We start from the raw sequence: 21,728 nt of genomic DNA, 5'->3' as shown, positions 1-21,728 counted from the left end.
TTTCTGAGATCCGCAGATTGTTGATTTGAATGTGGGTGTCATGAGCATATGAATATTGTATTTGTAAACGCACCCACAATACAGGAGAAAATCTATAATAATATTAATATTAAAGCTAAAAAGTATACATACCCGGCTTAATACTATTCGTTCTGAGTTTTTTCGACGGCTCACTATAAAAACATTCTTCTTCTATTTGTATTTTGGGCTCCTCTGAAAGTGAAATTAAGTTAATTTACAAGAACAAAAGATCCTCAGGTATCTAACTTGTAAAAAGTTGCGCCGCTTTAACATTTTTTTAAGAGGTTGCGAATACCAACACCTACTCTCTTCACTTTTGATTTTTACAAAGAAAAGGTTTCTTATAACATCTTTTATAAGCAGTTTTAAGTCATAAACCCTAAGTATTTAGTGTCAAAGTCAATTGGAAAAGTGTGAAACATTGCATTGATTATGCCAACAAAATACGGCAACGAATAATTGCTACGCGGCCTACGCCGTAGCTCGTAGTCATGAAGTACTTGCTACATGCTCGTAGTACACTTTATATAAATCATAAAAGTACTTGGCTATACTTCGAGCTTAGTATGAGTTTTACATTTAATTTTAACGATTTGTATCATACTTACTTTTGTAACACGACAGAGTGACAACCGAGCCTTTCGTTGATTTATTGTCTGAAATAAAAAAATGGTGTAACTACGTAAATACATTGAAAGTCAAACAAGAAAGTTGAAAGAAAGGACGAAGACAGAAAGTTATCCTTAAATTTATCTTTCACAGGTAGGTTATGGTTAATATTAATTCAAGAGTGAAGGATATAATTAGACACTAGCTTCTGCCAGCGGCTTCGCCTCCGTTCCCGTGAAATAAAAGATATCCTATCACCCCTGTCAGCTCATACCCTGCCTGTATACCAAATTTTATTAAAATCCGTTCAATAGTTTCAACGTGTTCTTATCGAACACTAACTAACTTTCAGATTTATAATATCACAGTAATTAGAAATATAAGTAGAAGCTGCGATTAACAGCGCTTAGTATTTTTTCTAATAGACATTTCAACATTTTTTTTTACCTACTTAGTCAAACCTCCAAAAAGACACTAGACGATATACCAGCCACATAATCATTTCAAAATAAAAAAACAACTACAAACTTGATCACCATACAGAACCTTCACTTAAACCTCATCAATATTCAAGCACTTAGCTGTGCATATAGATGAAGCTATACTGTCCTCATAGCATTCATTCTTACACCTACCGCGGGTCTTAATAATGTCCTGGCATGACGATCGGTATCCCATAATGGCATGCCGACGCGGAAAAATTTACTCAATAATCCCAAGGTAGAATCCTATCGGAATTCAAAAATGGCGCGTTCGAAATGAAGCGGTATTCTGATATTAAAATGTGTTAGGTGAATGTGGTACCGTAGTTTAGTGGTTGGGAGAATTTGTAGTGTGACTTTGAAGGTATGTTTGGTTCGTTTCTAGGGTAGGGCAAATTGATTTTTGGGGTGGGCATTGTTGTAAGAGTGTTGAAGTTTTCAGAAATGGTATTAAATGTAAAAATATCATCTTGTTTTTACTAATTAGGGTGTAAAACATAACTGGTGAAAACACACATCTTACATTTATCATGTGTTAAACTTATATTAATTTTGACGGCACAAAAAGCGCGTACATTTTCAATCGAATTGTAGTATTATTTCAGTTATTCTGTTTATTGATTTCGATGACTGGTTATGCAACGCAGTGGGATGCATGAAACATTTTAATTAAAGAGAAATGCGAACGGATTGTTCACGATTTCAAGGTCAACTCTGTACGGCGCGTAATAAATACGTTTTATTGTTTTGTATGTCTATTCCAATGATATGGGTTGAAGTAAATAATAGAATTAAACACATTATATCATCCTTCATTGAATTGCTAGTTAGGCAGAGTTACAGTGTAATCTAGACAATGCGGTAGGAGAATTTAAGGGAACCGAAAAGTACTGAAATATTTTGACTGACCTACGAGTAAGAATATAATCTGAAACCGTATTTTTTGATAGGGGAAAATCATTTAATTACCTTCTCCTACATTGGACGTGAGGCGAGAGGTAGTGTCAGTCTCTTACTGATTAAAAACCACCCCGTTCCTACTCATCCTTTTCGAGCCAGAGCCTTAGTAAACCCGTTAAGCTAGTCCGCAGTCTTCGGGCAATTGTTTTAGAACTTAGGAATAACCGAATCATACATCACTTAAAGACTAAGTTATCCTGAAACCATTTTTCTAACTTATACAAATTATACAAACGTATAATAACCTACCTAATAATACATCTTAATACACGAAGCAAAGTCTAAAGACCCCATCAAGTCTGGCAGAGCAATAACATGCATAAAGAAGTTTGTAATCTAGAGAAACCTTCTTTTAATCTAGTACTCTGATTAAATATAAACCCTATCCATATCTAGCTAAGGTTTTAATTTAAACTTTCAGTGAATTAGATGCAGCGGTGTATGGAGATGTTTTTTTTTTTATTAATTTTGTAAGTTAAATTAATTTTGGAGATGAAGTTACAAGTTACTTAGAATTTGTAGTCTGTTGCGTTGGTTGACTTGGTTGGTTTATCATTGATTATGTTTTATAAATCAGTTTTGGTTATCCTTAGTTGAAATCCTGATGATAATTGTTGATGAAGACGATGACTCGAATATGATGAATATTTATTTTTTTCTTTCTTTTTTCACAAAACAAATGATAGACTGTTAACCAGTAGGCTGCGCGACGTCGGCGCGTCATGATGAAGAGTCCTTCTGTGACTCGAAACTAGTAGAGCTTTTCTCCATTAATGTAGTTACGTGAGTAAACCATGATTTTTTTCATTTAGTTTTGTTTAGTTAAATGATACACAGATTTAGATGAACTCCACGTCTTATCTTCATGTACTTGAAAAAACACAATATAAGATTTTTTTTCCAATTTTTTTCCTGTCAACATTGGCGAAATTGCGAAATCTAATTTACTAAATACAATAAAATTACACATAGATATCTATCACATGACTGATAAAACTAGAAATATAATATAATAAGTACCTCTAGACCAAGAAGACAGTCTTATGATTTTATTTAAATGATAGCAATCAAAACCTAAGTTCCCTACAAACCACGTTAAAAGACTTTGGTCTCGAGAGTCGGGAGATGTTTGAATGTATTCCGTCTGACCGCATCCAGATTACCAATCAAGGAGTTTTGTTTGATCTTTTAATATGAAATAAAAATCTCTGGAAGTATAAATATGTCATCTATGGATGAAATTATATTGCGTATTCTATTAGAGCAGGGATAATGACCGGGTATGAGAATTAAATTTTAGTTCCTCTATTTATTCCGTTAGTTAGGTAATGAAAAAATATGTATTTTTTTATTCTGTCGTATACGAATGCAATACTAACATAAAACGAATCAAAGTTTAGAAGTGGGAGCTAACTACGTCACTATAATAATATGAGGAGTATAAAACGTACTCAAACATGACGTCGAGCGATATTTCAAATCAAGATATAGTCGAAACTACTTGTTTCCGTAAGAAAATAAAACATACCTGTTTAACATTTTAAAATTTTCTACCAGACGGACATTAAGATTAAAAAAAAGCATCTTATCGTCAACAACGAATATTCATGTGCTGAAAATTTTGCAAAACCTAAAACCTCACTATTCACGCTTACACTAAATCCACAAAACCAGTCCATTACAACAATACGTTTATTAGGCACCTATAAAAATTAATGTCACTTCAAGATGGCCGCTAAATAAAGTTTCCCGCCAACTCAAACAAGAATGGCGGAATAAATAGTGAAGTGGCAATAAGAATCCGTTCAAGTCCAACGGACGCCACCTGACTGGACTTAGAGTTTTTAATATATTTCCCCTCCCTAGCTCGGGTGCGATACTAAGTACAATTTATTTATTGCACCACAATCACTTTTTAAATTAGTTTAATGAAGAAATATTGGCAATAAGGTAGAACTATATTGTAGATGATATTTCAATGTTCATTGGGTGTATTTTCTTCAGTTTTATGATCTGTAAGTAAAAAAATGCTACATATAACACGATTTCGAATAATATTTTTATTAATTGACCATTGCTATCACAATGAAACCTACTCATAATGCTCTGAAATAACATCTTTCAACGAGTTGATTGTTACACTTCACATTATCTTTTTTTTTAATCTCCGTAATAGTTTATTTTTATAGTAATAGTTTGTTTATTTATTAAGAAAAACGATAGTAGACACCTTCGATCAATGATAAGCCGTAGTTGATAGAAGTTCGACATTTAATATTGTAATTCATAAATTTAAGATTCATGTTTTAATATTTTGAGTCTACGTGACCTTATATGGACATTGATAGTTTAGGGACTTGAGACATTTTGTTTTATGAGCCGAAAATAAAAAATAATTTTTGTTTTCGGCTCAAAAAATACTTTTTGTTTTCGGCTTATAAGTGTGGGAAAGCCATGCTCCGACACGAATGGCCTGGTTCGAACGGAGTGACACCACGGCCTCACAGAAAACCGACGTGAAACAACGCTTGTGTTATGTAAGTATGGTAACCGGAGGGCCAATTACCTTCCCAATCCCCGATTCCCTAACAACCATTAAATTCCTAACCCCCAAAAGGCCGGCAACGCACTTGTGACGCTTCTGGTGTTTCTGGTGTCCATGGGTGCCGCCGCCTTACCATTAGGTGATTCGTCTGCTCATTTACCGGTTTATATCACAAAAAAAAGAAAGGAGACTTCAAAAACGCAAAAAAAGATAATAATCAATTAAGTAATCATACCGAATGCTCTAGGCGTGCTGCTAGCCGAGCAGTATCCATCATCGCGCACACTCCTGCCCCCTGGCGTGCCACTGGCGCCTCGGCTCAGCAGCGCCGGGTTTGCGCGCTGTTCCTCATACGACGGGGCTGTATGTGTAACTACGCCGGTACCGCTGAGCGTGGCCTGTGTACAATGGTGTAGTTTTAAGAAAAATAAAATAGAATTTCATAAATTATTTGAGTACTAAACTTAATAAATAAACACTTCTAAGAGATGACAATTATAAACAAGTTTTTAATGTTCTTTAAAATATATCATCTTTATTGTAGGGACACAAGTAGCTACTACAGCTGTGCTAAGCAAAATATACCTAAACGTGTGTGTAAATCTCTTTATCTATTCTATGGTAAATGTAACAACGATGTGCCGTTTTTTGGCTGCCTATCCACGAAGCGCAATGATTCAATCGCAAACAAACTTGCAGACATTTTGGTTGTCGAATATTTTTTTCCACCAACTAACCTCCAGTAGTTGTACATTTAGTAAATTAGGATATTGTTAGGAATTTTTTTTTTTTTTTTTATATTAATTAATTTTATTTACAACTTAAAAATACCAAAAAAAAGGAATAAAAACTAACTTAAAACTAAAATAAAGGCAATAGGCGTGGTTAGGTGTGGTTAGGCGTCGAAGTACTCGTCCGTATCGCTGTCATTGGGGAACGTTCCCAGAAGACTGGCCGCATTGCCACGTTGTATGGCAATGCTTATCTTTTGACCGAAGAAATAGCCAGCCTTCTGGTCACGCGTAGAGTCGAATAGCTTATGTGCAATTTCTTTATATAGAGAATGTGCACCAGGACCCCATGGCCCAAGTGTTTCGACCCCAAACGGCTCAAAACAATAATTGCCAACTAAGTTAGAATATTTGCGCCGCTTGAGGTCCTCTGCCGCGGAAGCAGCCGCACCAGCGCATGCAGCAGTACTTAGAAGGTGAGATGGCGCAAGGGTGTCTACACACGTAGCGTCCCACACCAAAGGCCTACCCATCTTCCAAGGCAGCAACGACATACCATCTGGTCTCTTGCCATCATCACGTACCAAACCATTAGGTTCTAATACGGCTGGTACGCCGGCTGAGGCGAGAGTACGACGAATAATGTCGTTGATGCTGGCATGACGACTTATGCGGCCTGCACTTCTACGACATGAAAGACCATGGTGTCCCGAGCCATCGACTCTTTCTCCACAGTGGCAACAATGCGGAGAGACACAGGGAGCACCCAACCGTAAGCACACAGCTAGCCGGAACGTAATGTCATCCAACATAGTTCCTATGTAGGGTGACGGGAGCGCCTGAAGCCACAAACCTGATTCCCACTCTCCCACAGCCAATAAGCGAGCTCGCTCTGCAGCATTAGAAGAAGAGTTGATTAATGACTCACGAATAATACTGCACAGCGGCACGTCCCATTGTCTCTGAGAAGAAGGGTGAACAGGTAAATCAGTAAGTGGACAGGCCATTTTCCAAGCTTCCACAGCATCAGTCAAACACGGCACCTCAAAACTAGCCAGTGATGGAGAAAGAATTTTCCTGACTAATTCAGAGGTACTGTGGACCGATGAGAGAAATGCTGGTAAGCTAATACTTGAAATTTTGCGGACGCCGAGCCCACCCATGCGAATGGGAAGGGTAGCTTGTTGCCAAGCACGGTCATCCAAAGCCACATTAAGTATGGATGATAATGTGTGTCTGATAATTTTGTCTACATTTTCCAAAATATGTGAATTTTTCCATATATGAGATGCGCGGAGAATATAAGTAAATTTTGGTCCAAAACAACAATACCGAATCAGAGTGAAAGCCGAATGTGAGTTGATTTTGTGTAGTCTATCCGAAATATTATTGAAATTTTCTATTTTGTCTTCGATGAATGAAGGAAAACATTCATCGAATATTGGAGAACCTAGGAGGTGAAGAGAATTTTTATCTTTAATTTTGATATTGGGAGCTATTTCCTGAAATTTTGATAAAATCGTTTGTCGGTCAGTAGAGTTAGGTATGTAAATTTCACATTTAGATAAATTTAGGTCAAGGCCAATGGAATTTAGTCTTTCTTTTAATATGGTAAAATCTTTTAAAACAGTGTTGACGTCACCTCCTAGAGTTCCGTCATCTAAGTACCATACGTTAAATTTGGAATTTAGTTCTCGAATAATAGGATTTATGGCTAAACTAAAAATGGCAGGTCCAAGAGGGTCTCCTTGTTGACAACCGACGGCCGATTCTATTAAATTGTCCTTATATAGTAATTTCGAAGGGTTTCGGTAACATTGCCGAGGAATTATTAGGAATTATATAACAACATCCTCTAAAAATTATTAATACATATTAGAGTCCTGGATACTCAATTAGGATATTGTTAGGATATATATAAACAACAGACCCTAAAAACTAATATAGTCCTGAATACTCACCATAGTAGGGACCTTGTCATGATACTCTCGTTCATAGCTGTTGGGGCGCGTGCGTGCGTCGGACTTGTGGACAGTCGCGTCACACGTCTCATGCTCCTAGTACAAACATCATTATTTAATTAGGCATGGAGAATATTTTGATTTACGTTGGCATTTTCCACTTTGAAAAACACTCAAAAGCATGTCTGTGACCATTTACTATTAGAATTAGACTATAGACCTCCTAAGAGGAGTTTACGATAATCACCACGCTTGACCAGTTAATACGAGTTTGCTTTACATTGAACGAGAACGAAAGTACGAGTTTGATATTCGAGAGCGCGTTCAGCCCTCTGATTGTTGGTTTTTTCGCACCGGCCAATCACAGCGCCGAACGCGCTCTCGAATAGCAAACTCGTACTAAGGGTACAGGTAATATTGTCTAATAAATGCTCAATAAGAGGTAGTTAACACAAACGGACAGTCATTGACTTACTGTGAAATAAATTCGTGAAACGAAAGATTACCTGTGCCTGGCGTGGGGAGGAGCCGCGACGAGACCCGCTACTCGATGACCTGTTGCTGGCCTCTGTATAAACAAACAAAATATTAAGTTCTTGTTTCTAATACACATAACATCGCGTGTTTTATACTCCAATAATGTAGATAGATGTGGGATGAACAGGAGAGCAGCTTTGATAATTTTTTCATGATCGTATGGACTTCGTACCGCTTATTCAGATTTAATATTAAAAAATAAAAATAACACTCTGTCTGACCTAAGAAATAAAATCGAAAATCACTCGTCATATCATTCCACTTTTGGCCCGGCAATCTTCATACTGCCTCCAATATATTTTCTCACTTTTTATTAAACCTACGCTGGACCTGCACAAATGATTCTAAACTAAAATCCACCAAATCGATCCAGCAGATCTCGAGTTTTTGCGAGACAAATGAACAGCAATTTATTTTTATATAATTAGACAGATTTAATAATTTTCAAGCAATACTTTTTCTTCTCAATCGTATCAACAGCTTAGATTTCCACAGTTACTATTAAGACTAGAATAACATTTCTATCTGTCTATCTACCAGTCAAATCAACTCGTTGTTAGTTATGCGACACATCAATCGAGAGCCCTCGAGTCGGCCGCAATCTCCAGGAAGTAGTGAGGTACGGCGTGACGTGTAAACACTCGATTATTAATCGAGTAAGCGATGCATATGTCTTCGAGTGGGAAACTCGACATCGATCTCTCGTAGCAAACGGTGAATAAAAATAAATTGAGCTCTGTGTGAAATATGTTTTGGGCTTTTTAAATTAAATGTTGTGTGATAACTAGAACCACCACACATCTAGTGTGGTGGTTCTAGTTTTTGTTATTTAGATTATTTTGAGCGTATACCTTAATTAATGGCAATATTTCATTAAAATTACAGTGTGACCTATCAACGTTTCCAGTTAATAAGTAACTTTTATCATTAAGTTCTAACGGTATAAGAATAAATGTATAAGATGTATCAATCAGCCCCCTAGTTGTTTCGGGTCTGGGTGTCATCTGTATGTGAACTTATATGTTTCTTAACACACACGACACAGAAGAAAATCCTAGTGTGGGACAATGTTTAAAAATAAACCTAATCAATTAGGAAGTATAAATAGATTATTCTATAAGAACAACGGAGAACTAAGCCAATGAAACCTTCGTAATCGCAACATCAATAATAAAGTCGTGTTCACTAGTTCAGTAATTTGGTTCCTAAGTAAATACTTACACGTTTGTTTGCAACTACGTGATGTTCCTACTCGGACATCGATTAGTATGTAATCGATTAGGACAACAATGTCAATAGAATGACTAGTAGGAGTATAATTAGGAAGTATTTACTAGGGGCGTTTGAAAAGTCCGTGCAAAGTCAGAGAGATAGCACTATTGGCGCGTATCGAGGTTATGCCTAGTTAGTAGCGTCTTTTGGAAGACCACACACCAAGTTTCAGCCAGATCGGTCTATTTCTTTGTGTTTGGCATTCGTTTGAATCGAAGAAGTCGAGTGATTTTCAAAAAATGGACGAAAAAGAATTTCGTGTGTTGACTAAACACTATTTTTTGAAAGACAAAACGCCTCAGGAGGCTAAAGAAAAGCTTGATAAACATTATGGTGACTCTGCACCTTCGATTAGAACAGTTTATAAGTGGTTTCAAAATTTTCGGAGTGGCCATATGGGCACAAATGACGCTGAACGTTCTGGACGCCCTGTTGAGGTTACCGCTTCAGAAATCATTGATAAAATCCATGATATGGTGATGGATGACAGAAGAGTGAAGGTGCGTGAGATTGCTAGTGCTGTGGGCATCTCGAATGAACGGGTACATAATATTTTGCATCAACATTTGAATATGAAAAAGCTATCCGCAAGATGGGTGCCGCGATTGCTCACGCTTAACCAAAAACGAAATCGTGTGAAGTGTTGCATGGACGGTTTGCAGCTGTTCTAGAAGAAACCGAAGGTCGTTTCGTCACTGTAGATGTAACATGGATACATCACTACACTCCTGTGACCAAAGAACAATCTAAACAATGGGTTACCAACGGGGAATCTGCGCCAAAAGAGGTGAAGACCGGTCCTTCGGCCGAAAAGATTATGGCGACTGTGTTTTGGGATTCGCAAGGCATAATCCTCATCAACTATCTGAAAAAGGGTAAAACTATTTCAGGTGCATATTATTCATCGTTATTGGACCTTTTGGAAACCGAGCTGCAAGAAAAACGCACACGATTGGCCCACAAAAAGTCCTTTTCCATCACGACAACGCACCAACTCACACCTCAGCAGTTGTGGTCGCAATATTAATGGAAATAGGGTTCCAACTCGTTTCTTATTTCCCTTATTTTCTAGACTTGGCTCCCTTGGACTACTATTTGTTCCCCAATATGAAGAAATGGCTGGTGGGTAAAAGATTTTATCCAAATGAGGAGGTGATTGCAGAAATAAACGGCTATTTTTCAGACTTGTACAAATCCTATTATTCGGAAGAGATCAACAAACTAGAGCAGCGTTGGACGAAGTGTATAAGCCTAAAAGGAGACTATCTTAAAAACTAAAAACGGTTTACCCCAAAAAATTAAGTAGTTTTAATTTTTGCACGGACTTTTCAAACGACCCTCGTATTGTAGGAATCACAGGTCTAATGACGATAGCAGCTTGGTATTGTCACAGTTGATCGAAGGATCAAGCAAAGTATTCATTGAATAATTCTAATTTTTCTATTAATTAAATATTAGGTGTGGTAGAAGCGCAACTGTCGCTACGTCTTAAGTCGCGGAATGCTGCTCATAATAAATATGAACTTCTTACATGGCTTGAAACTAGTCGAGTGCCTTGTCAAATAGTGGCAATAAGTAAGTCAAAAAACATAATAATCTAACTATTCTTCTATCTAACTATTCTTCTGTCTTTAACCATCTGTCTTCTATCTTTAATATCAAAATATATTCAACTGGTTTCAAATTAAAAATCTATGACGAATAATTGACGATAAAAAAAACATATATTTTTTCCTATTTCATCACTTAACCACTAGTGTATAAAGATCAATTTACCTTACACTTTATTAATAGTGTGTAAGATAATATTCTTAAAACGTTGAACAAGTCTCTAACCACTGCAGTAGCGCTTCATAAATTAAGCCTCATTATTCCCCGACGTCCATCTTAATTGGAAAACCAAATAGGTAAAGAGTTAACGTAATATGAACCTTGTTCTTTGCAGAAAACTTCTTATAAATAAAAACATAATTTTAAGAATAGACACTATAATAAAATGTCACTGTAGTAAGTAGTCTGTTGAAAAGATACCAGAGGGCTTAATACCTAGGTATGTTTTTACTTTATGTTAAACGAGATCGAAAGAGCGCGTTCGGTTCTCTGATTGGTTGGTTCATTTGAGCCGGCCAATCAGAACACCAAAAGCGTTTTCTTTCCGATCTCGTTTAACGTAAAACAAGCTCATATTAAGCCCTTAGCATAAATTTTATTTCAGAGTGACCATAGGAATTACCAATGTATTAACTTATTATAATTAACAACTTTTATAACTCTCTAGAATGAGTTTAATATTTGCAAATTCAACCTTAATTACAAAAACAATAAGAGCCTGTTCTCACAGTAATATAAATTCACGCCGATTTATTTTCACTCTGCGTCGCGTTAAGTTTGCGGGAAATCAGATCTCATATTGTTTCACGAATAATATTTCCTGTGCGGTTACTTCCATATAGTCAATGTTTTATAGAATTACAAAACAAATCCGCATGAATTTTAGTTCACTGAGCGGACTGGGTTATAGGCAGTTGTCCCACCGGCAACGATGAACGAGTAACGAGTAGAGCTAGAACTAGAAACGAGTGAAAACGAGTGAAAACAAAAACAAACAAGTGAAGCGAGCACTCGCCGGCAGTGTGAACAGTCAGCGATCAACTATTTGTATATGCATCTCTTTTGTTTACACGGAAAGTATATCTATTGTACGTTTCTTAAGCGAGAAAATAGCCTATAGTTAGTCGTTCACTCGCCGTTGGTGGGACAACTGCCTTACGCCCGAATACTGAAACGTAACTCAATTGTAAGTTGAACTTAAATATCGTTCTATCTAAAGAATTTGTAGTGACAGAACTATTCTTGAGAGCGTCTTGAAATTGAGTGGCGTTTGAGTATTTAACCATTAGTGTTTTTTACAACGTACCGCGGCTGTTGTCTCGCAGCTCGCCGGCGCCCACGCTGTTACCCAGCACGGGCATGCCCGCCATGCCGCCCGCTACGCTACCCGCTCCTCCATGTCATCTGTGCAATGGAAAACAATGTATTATGTAAAAGATATGATAATATAGTTCAATCAACCTAAAACTCGAACACATATTTTAATCTTGCAATGAGTTTGGATGCATGTCACATTATCGAAAATAATAATAATTGGATAAATTGCTGCTGTGTATATGGTTGTAAACGTACTTGTGCCACAAGAAGGAAAGTCATGAGTAATCGTATTATGTTTTAAAATAAACTTAAACACCAGTATGATCGTATCTCTATCTCTCTCTATTTAAAGTTTTTAAAAGCCCTAACTGATCTCTAGAAATCACGTGACCAAAACTAACCAATGACTGACCAGTTGACACGATGGCTGTGAAACTACCTGCCGTGCAACGTATAGCAGGTTCGATTCCCGCACGGAGTAACTCTTTACGTGATCCAAAAATTTTTATTTTGGGTCTGGGTGTCATGTGTTTGTAAAATTGTATGTTTGTAAACACATCCACGATACATCAGAAAATCTTAGTGTCAACTTTTAAAAAAGAAGAATGATAAATAAAAAAAAGAAAACCTTGAAAACAATCACTTCACACAAATATACCAATAGTACCATAATATGAAACACAACGTTACATAATAACAGACGCAATAACAAAGCCAATAACAATACAATACCTGTTGCATTCCTCAGCAGTTATTCAGCCGCCGCTGAATTACACTGCTGAAAACTATTCGCTCAAATATTTCATAATATTGTCCAGAGCTTGTGATTAAAATTTCATTAGAGAGAGCCAGTCGATTGTCTATTACAACCCGATTGTATTATACTTAACAATTGGTACAATATTGAATAATTTAAATCAAGTTCATTAACTTATATAGTAAATACGAAAATTTATTAAGATGTATGGTTGCTTCTTACTCTTGCAAGGAAAACCTACAGTACTGAGTGGATGTGGATGAAATTTCTGACGAGATATGAGATAAAAAACTAGCCAAACCTCGATGGATCTATCTCTAAAAAGATCTCAAAAAAGTAAAGGTCCTTACTGCTTCTATTTCTTTATTACTATAGTTAATATGATCGAAGTGGCCATCAAACATTATTTAATACGGTAGTAACTAAGTACAACTCGACGGCAAAGTCACTCAACATTCGAAATAGCAGTAAGGAACCTTGTCTAACCTTCTCTATTTTTTATCCCTCTGACATAGACGAAGCAACCGGCAGAAGCTAGTATTTACCATAATACCAAAGAGAAGAGTTTCTAGAAAAATATAAATAACTTAGTTGGCTTTCTAAGCAAACACTTGCAACGATAATTTGCATAAACTTCTAATATTTCTTAATTAAGCTTCGTAGCGCTGTAGCACCGTAGCTCGTAGCCGTAGCGATGTGCTACGCGGCTACGACTACGGCTTACTTGTAGAGTCTATACGTGTATTACGTGACCTCTAGTAGTAATCACTAGATTCTTTAAGATCTTTTAATGAATGTTAATGATCAAATATTTAATGGACCTTCATTAAGTGTTTTGTAAATACTTCTATAAATATTAATAATAAATCTGTAATTACGAATGAATATAATATTTATGAATTGTGTGAACAATAATCATCAATCCTACTAATATCATAAATGAGAAAGTTTGTGAGTTTGTTTGTTTGTTACTCTTTAACGCAAAAGCTTCTAAAGGGATTGGGATGAAATTTGGAAAAGGGGTAGATTATGGTCCCATATGTTTAATATACAAAAAGGTGTCCACAAATTGTTGTATCAGGTCTGAGTGTCATGTGTATGTGAACTTGTATGTTTGTAAACGCACCCACGACACAGGAAAATCTTACAAAAAACGTACAAAAAAAAACTTTTTTGTTCAGACTGACATGATTGTTTCGCTATTTTCAAATTCTACTAAATTCCATCTAATTTGGAATAGTACAATAGTAGTTTCCATTAATATACGTGAAAACCGTGATTTCTTAGTTAATATGATGTCACCTTAAGAAAAGCAAACGACACTGTTTAAGACTTAAAGCCATTTTAGTTCAAAAACCGCCAAAAGAAAGAGAATGTGATGTAAGTAGATGTCGCCACTCGTCAGCCGGGTAATTCAATTGAATATGAAGATAAATTTGAACACGTATGACGTGGCAGGGTTGGAGGCCTCGATGACAATTACTGGCTGGCGCAATCTACAGCTATGTGACAACCCTCGCGTACTCTCACTTAGAGTGTAATTAATTATGTTCACACCCTGTCGATTTGTAGGGTTGTCACTTGGTGTTATTGTGTGTGTGTTTTTTTTTCTAATTATTATTTTTGGTAAATACATAAATTAATTGTTTGTGGATCTGTATATTTACAAACTTTTAATTAAAAACTTGAAATGATTTTTTAATCATTATTTACGAGAGTTTACATGATTTGAATTACGTAGCGTTACAAATAATTAAAGACCAAAATTTGCCAAATCACTCCAGACGTTCTCAAGTTTTAGACAAACTAACGAAGAGCAATTTATTTCTATATAGTATAGATTCTTTTTGCGCATTTCAATAAGACCTTGTTTTGAATTTTTTATTTCATTTAGTTTCGAAGTAACACTTTATTTTAAGCAATAAGCTCATCTCCTTTTGTTCAGTACTCATACAATAAACTACTCTTCTGCTTACCTACCTCAGTGTAACCTTTACCCGTGAATGGATGACTCTAAGCTAAGATCAATTTAAATCTTCTAGAGATTGAAACCTAACTGAGTTTTACTAAGAGTTAGGTAGCCTGGGCAGTGTTTACAGTTAGGTATAGCTTATATAGTTTAATAGTCATGATTGAGGCATCAAGTATTGTTTTGTATAATCGTATCATATTATCTCAATCAATCAATTATATAAGTCAATCACAACCAGGCAAAAGACGTCGTTTTAAGTATGGGAGAGCCATTGCTTCATGCACCGGAGTGGCACCACGGCCTCACAGAAAACCGACGTGAAACAATGCTTGCGTTGTGTTGTGTGAGGTTACCGGAGGCCCAATTACTTCCCAATCCCCAATTCCCCAACAACCCTTAAATTCCTAACCCCCAAAAGGTCGGCAACGCATTTGTAACGCCTCTGGTGTTTTGAAATCAAGTATTATCTCAAAACCACATATTATATTTTTTCAGAATACTATTTGAATTCATAAATTAATTTTATAACACATATTTGTATCAGTGCCAGCCCTGACTCACCTCTGACACTGTGCAGTCAATTAAATAAAATTAAAAACTTGCCTCGCGCGGACCGAGCGACACGCACTCGCAATTATTATACGGAACTAGTGGCGGGATTTCTTTCATATACTTTTATTAGTTTTTGGCAACACATACATATATAGGGTGTAAACGGAATGCTCCAGAAAAACGCTATTTAATTTCTTGTTTTTATAATGATTATCGTTTTTGTTTTCGTATAACACGAACATGCAACATCAGCCTTAAGCAGATTACAACTATCTGTACGTGTTTACGCATCTTTCCATATAAAAAACATATCTTGTTTGCACTCGTTTCCACCAGCGCTAAGCTATATATACCAATGAAAATGATTGGTGTAAGTCAAACGCATCCACAGCAACGTAGCATAGCACGTCTCCGGTGGAAAAACAGCCTAAAAGGTGTAACGTTACGATAGATTATCTGAACAGGCAGACACACACTCACAAACATAGAGCAGCGTATAATCTGTGAAGTAGTGTACATGGCGGTGTCAAATCAGTCGGCAACACTCGACGGATCCGACAGCTGGGCTGCGTGCCTCAAATAACGTCCGTCACCGCAAACACGAATATTTTGCCAGGAATCTGGTCGGGAAGTGGTCACTACGAGTATACTGGGGTAGTATTTTGTAAATATCCTATTAGGGACAATTTGCTGTTATCATTGTTGTTTAATGTTACTCAATCTCTTTTTTTAAACAGTTTATTTTAACATAAAAACGTGGCATACCACGGTTGAAGGATCTCGGTATCAGTCTAAGGACATAAAACACTTGTCAAGGCACCGCTTTAACCCAGCAATGAAATTGTCATTTAAATTTGAATTGGGTGTTTGGTGTCATTTAGATTTGGGTGCAATAGTGATATATTATGCCTGTATTATTGTATTATACCTATTACAAAAAGCCGCATCAAAATCCGTTGCGTAATTTTAAAGATTTAAGTCGTATGATATATTTCAGAACGTCAATACAAAAAGGTGGTAAGTGCGCTGCCAGCACACTTGCAGCCTTTTTGTATTGTTTCCAAAACAAAAAAACAAAACAGCTCCATACCGGAGCCGAACCAGAACCCTGATTATTAAGTGTGTAAAAATTAACCTTATCTTTGTATAAAAACTGCATGTTTTTGCGCAGAATAAATGATATACACCCATATTACAGGGCCAATATCTCACATATACTCCGTGATCGCACGCCAGCCATTTTACGAGAGATCTGTGAAGGTTTATAACTACAGCAGATGGCATTTGATGGCGAATAAAAATTATATGTTATAATACATTAATTTTGACTCTTTATGTTTTGGGTATTCTATGATGTAGAAAGTATTGTAGTATGTATAGTATTTATACATTTTAATGTATTAGTTTATAATAGTTGGTACTGGCCTATGACGCTTGATATGAATAAATAAATAAAAAACTTTTTTTTTGGCGAATCAATACTATAGATTTTATTTTAGATTTATTTATTATATTGACTGCACAGTTGGCGGCAACCGGTGTGATTTGTTCACGGAGCAACTCTGTGTGATCCACGAATTGTTGTTTCGGGTCAGGGTGTGTATGTGAAATTGGATGTTTGTAAACACACCTACGATACAGGAAAAAATCCTAGGCATGTTTCAAAAAAAAATCTACTAACTTCCAACCAAATAGACTCAATCTTTCAAACACATTTTGGATACTGGAAACTACACCTCCATCGACACATACAAGCAGAAACGCAACTCCTATCATCCCTTACTCAGTGCCATTTGATCTACTGCTCCAACCTAATCCATCTAGAGAAATGAACTCAATCTTTATAACAATCTCTTATAATATCATACCCACTAATGTACCCTGTCTCTAATTCACGGGCCATAGCGAGAGATGTCAGTAACAGAGTTATCGGTAATGCACCTTCGAATGCACTCAACCGGCTCTGACGCACGCATTCAAATCAATGCGGTTACCACTGTTAATGCTATCATTGTTCCGGCAATTATTAGGTAAAGCCCTGTTTCCGAATCTGATTCAGTTGCTGTTAGTTTATATAGATTTTGATACAATAGGGTAGACGAGTAATTTGTATTTTAATGTCTGTCCTTGGAGATTTTTTAAAACATTTATCAGGTTTTTTTTGGGAAACAACTACTTTCGAAGATATATTGATTTGAAATTCCACATCTCTTCTAGGTACGTTTTATACGTAGAAATGACGTATTTGCTCCCACTCCTAAAAAAACTATTCGTTTTATCTCAGTATTGTTATGTTAAATGACAAAATAAAAAATACGTGTCTAATATTTTTTCAATACTTAAAGAAGCTAGACGCCTTCACAGCAACGTGGCATAGCATATCTCTGGTGGAAAAGCAACCTTACGTAGAATAATATTATGTATATTCTAAAGAAATTTCTAAAAAAAATTATCAACTTGCAAAAACCACCGATTACCATAATATTTATGAATTCTACAACGGATAAGAGTACAATTATGTTAGGTATGTATTTAAACTGTTCTGTGACTTAAACAACTTGACAGATTTTGACAGACTTCCATCACGCGGTTTACTACAGTCTCATGGAGGTTTACCACATAGCTCGTCCATTAACGTTTTACATAATACGATATAGGAATTATCACGAGGAATCAACCGAAGAACTTTCCAGAAGCACTTACTTTTTGTAATGTACTTCGTTAGCCTTACCGAGTTTATTAGGGTACCTTGTGGTTTGGGGAGATATTGTTGGGGGTAAAATATTGTTATTTGTCCACTCTTTTCATTTTCTTTAATTAAGACTTTTGCAGCCAATTTATAAAATAAAACTTTTATGGGTGGGTGCTACTGCGACTACCGGGCAAGGGGTTCCCTGGTCAGGTATATATTTATTAAGCAATGGTTCGATTTTTAAGTCGGGAACCATTTTGGTAACATTTTTACTTTTAGAAAATTATCAATACCACGGCCTCAATGAAAACCGACGTGAACCAACGTTTGCGGTGTGTTTCGTTATGTGAGTGTGGTTACCGGAGACCCAATTATCACTTTCCCAATCTTCCCAATCACCGATTCCCCAACAACCCTCGCCTCTGGTGTTTCGAAAGTCCACGCGCGGCGGCAATTGCTTAGAAGCGTCATATGATCCGTCCGCGTTAACCGGCTTATACCATAAAAACACACATTACAGATGAACAGTGAGTGCTAACATTATATGATAATATATGTTATTTAGTAACATTTTAGAAACCACGGAACCCTTTTCACCTGTAGATAGGTTCACACGCAACTAGATAGCATTAGTAGAGACAAGCCGATTTACTAATGTCAATAACCTTGAGATTCCCAAGTTCCAAGAAGAAAACTGTGATGTTTGCCGACCGTTTCTTGGAAACAACTTAATACTTACCTATGTACACAAGGCTCCACATCAAACTACACAACCAGTATATCTTGGACTTGCTTTGTATGATCTTTTCGGGCATTTCGCGGTCAGTTTCTACTGGTTTCGTATAGCTTCATGTGAAGTCGTGTGTATATAAGTATAGTTAGGTAAACTAGAAGTGGTGTATTATATTTTCCGTAGTTTCGGTTGAGGTTTTTCTTGTTGGTAGATCCTTAAGTGCTGCTTAGTACATGAAGTGGTGGTTGAGTAGAATATCATTTATCATTACTTTCACTCTTCCCACGGGGGAAGGGCTACACATTAGCCGAGACTTTAGACTTAACAAAATATTGTATTGTTAGTGTAGCATGGATTTGCACAAAGTAACGCCTGACTTTATTGTGTAAACCTGAGCCATTTAAACTACGATCTTCAAATTACCTGTAATTGTCTTCTTATGTAAAGTAGGCTCTATTGACTGCGGGCTGTCGTTGTTATTCAATACGTTAAATTACTTTTTACTCTATTAAGTAGTAAATTGCAGAGGATATGTAATAGTTACACTAATTTTAAATGACAATTTAAAGAAAAATACTAAGCTGAAAACTGCATTAAAATCGCAACCAAACGCGAGATTATCACGCATAAACATACTATTTCCTGCAATCGGTTAAAATTAAACTATATCACGTAGAGCACTTGAATTTTGAACCAATTAAACTTACATTGTAATATCTACTTAAAAGTATATTTAAACAAATATTTTTACCAAGCATTTAAAGCTCTCTGAACTAAATAAATTCCCGTCTAGCCTCGCGAATAACATATACACGAGTAATAAACGTTCATAAGATAATCCCATACAAAGTATGAGTCGGATATCGGTTCACGGCCCAGTGGGTTTGTTTAAACCGTGAATAAATGTACAAATATACTGCTTTGTATTGCTTTGGCTGTAAATCAAATGTCTGTGACATTTCATGAAGGTGTTTAGGCCACGGGATTTTAATGTCTAACTCCTGTGTTCAGTCATTCTTGGACAATGATGTAATTTACATATTACGTACACAATTTTGTAAGTTATGTATTTCTAGCTCCAGCCAGCGGCTTTGTCCGAGGACTTGTGGGATAAAAAGTATCTTATATGTTATTTCAGACCATAACTTACCCCTGTTCCAAATTTAATCCCGTTAGCTTTAGCCATTTTGACGTGATTGAGTAACAAATATACTTGAAGGGATATAATATGTTATATGTACATTAATGTATTAAAACTATATTATATGTTCCTTATATATTTCAAAAGACATGTTAATTACATAACATGTGAATTCTCAAGTCATGTGTGTTCATTCCACTAATGAAACTTTGTGATAGTGTAGATACCTAAATTTAATCAAAATCAACCACAAGTACAAGCAACCCTCCAAAACTGCATGATCTATAAACAAATCCAACACAAAACAAAACACACCAACACCTGCACACAAACAAACAAAAACAAAAAAATAAATTGAAAAATGAGATCCGATCTTACGACCGGGTTATTGTGACCCGAGTCAACAGTCTCACTTCACGCACAATTAGGCGTCGTGGACACTGCATGACAAAAGCGTCCCTTATCAACAGGCGAACCACTGCTTTCTGCTAGTCTCACCTCGCCTTTATGGCCCGAGGCCACGAAGTATGAATACAGTGATTTATTCTACGATAGTCGTAACTGTATCTTGTGAACGAGGGTACGTAATAGTATTGATAATACTGACCGTGAATGCTGAGCTCAAAGTAGACTTGTTGTTTCTGAAACTGCGGACTACCTAGCGGGTTTACCGGAGCGATATTCCGGCTGTTTTTCAGCCAGAATACCAAGAAAAAGCAAGAAGAAAAAACAAGAGTAGGAACAGGGTAGTTTTTTAGTCAGTAAGAGTCTGACCCCCTCTCGTCTCGCCCAAGCGGCAGAAGTAATTGGATGATTTTTCCCCCAAATAAAAAGAAGTCGTGTCCTTTTCGTGCCTTTTCGTGGGTTTTTGACAGACAGTAGCAATGCTTTCTGATAATAAACCTACAGCTATTGGATGATTTTCCCCCCTCAAAAAAAAACCTTTTAAACAGCGACCTGAAACTAAAACTATCTCTTACCATCCTTCTCTTACTAATATTTTAAAGTTATACATATGTTTAATTGTCTATTTCGCGTTGCCTAGGAGCAGTTTTATAGTACGACCTTTATGTCAGAAGATATTCTGAGGACTGAAGAATAGACACCACGCAAACGAAACCATGGTTAACAGCCAGTATTTTTATATTTCCTGCGACTCTCGGTTCTCGTGGCCCGAATCTCTTTGTATGACTTTATCAGCGGTACATGGCGTGCAAATTAGACCTATGCTACATTAACCACGCCACGCCTGACCTTAGCTTCACGATTGTGGGCTACGGAGCAGAAAATATACATTTTTGATCACTTTACATTTTTCTACCCTATTATTAGAGGGTTAGGATTCCTTTTCCAGATTTAGAGTTTGCGTATTTAATACCTTCTTTTCAGTAATTTGGTAGGTATTTGAACGAATGCTGAATGCGGAAATTACGTGTGAAAAGATTGTTTTATCTGTTTAATGTTTGCAAGGTGTTTTAATTACTAGGCCTATACCGTTTTGCGCCATGTTTACTTTAATTTTATCAATTATTTATGTTTATTATTTTCGTAATCGATGCAAATAAACTATATTTCTTTCTATACTACCTTACCTATTATTATATTTACAATGCAATTTGTATGTGTTTGGTACTTTTCCTTAAAAGGTTTTTCATTTATTTCACAGTTACGTATGACTTTACAATTCAAACTTGAATCTTTCATCTGAGCCCTATAACTGTTAAAAGAGCTATTGGAGAGGCGTTTTTTCAGTAGCCACAAGTTGATGACAATGACGATGATGGTGAACAGTACCGATCCCAGAACACAACCGTGCACAAGCACTAAGCAGCCAC

General features: G+C 36.4%; 1 protein-coding gene across 1 annotated transcript in view; it reads right to left on the bottom strand.

The window, feature by feature from the left end:
- The window catches only part of LOC118277368 (sodium-dependent noradrenaline transporter-like), a 45,580-nt gene that overhangs the window by 10,357 nt on the left and 13,495 nt on the right, over window positions 1-21,728 (bottom strand). The window contains exons 2-7 of the mRNA XM_050696627.1: window positions 12,036-12,133; window positions 7,816-7,877; window positions 7,310-7,405; window positions 4,853-5,015; window positions 630-677; window positions 133-213 (exon numbers count right to left, since the gene is read on the bottom strand). Of these exons, the coding sequence (XP_050552584.1) occupies window positions 133-213; window positions 630-677; window positions 4,853-5,015; window positions 7,310-7,405; window positions 7,816-7,877; window positions 12,036-12,099 (514 nt within the window). The 5' untranslated portion in view covers window positions 12,100-12,133. The remainder of the gene's footprint in view (window positions 1-132; window positions 214-629; window positions 678-4,852; window positions 5,016-7,309; window positions 7,406-7,815; window positions 7,878-12,035; window positions 12,134-21,728) is intronic.

The sequence above is a fragment of the Spodoptera frugiperda genome, chromosome 10 (assembly GCF_023101765.2).
Source record: "Spodoptera frugiperda isolate SF20-4 chromosome 10, AGI-APGP_CSIRO_Sfru_2.0, whole genome shotgun sequence".
In the NCBI taxonomy this organism is placed as follows: Eukaryota; Metazoa; Arthropoda; class Insecta; order Lepidoptera; family Noctuidae; genus Spodoptera; species Spodoptera frugiperda.
The sequence above is the reverse complement of the archived record's forward strand: the minus strand, read 5'-3'. Positions and strand labels throughout refer to the sequence as shown.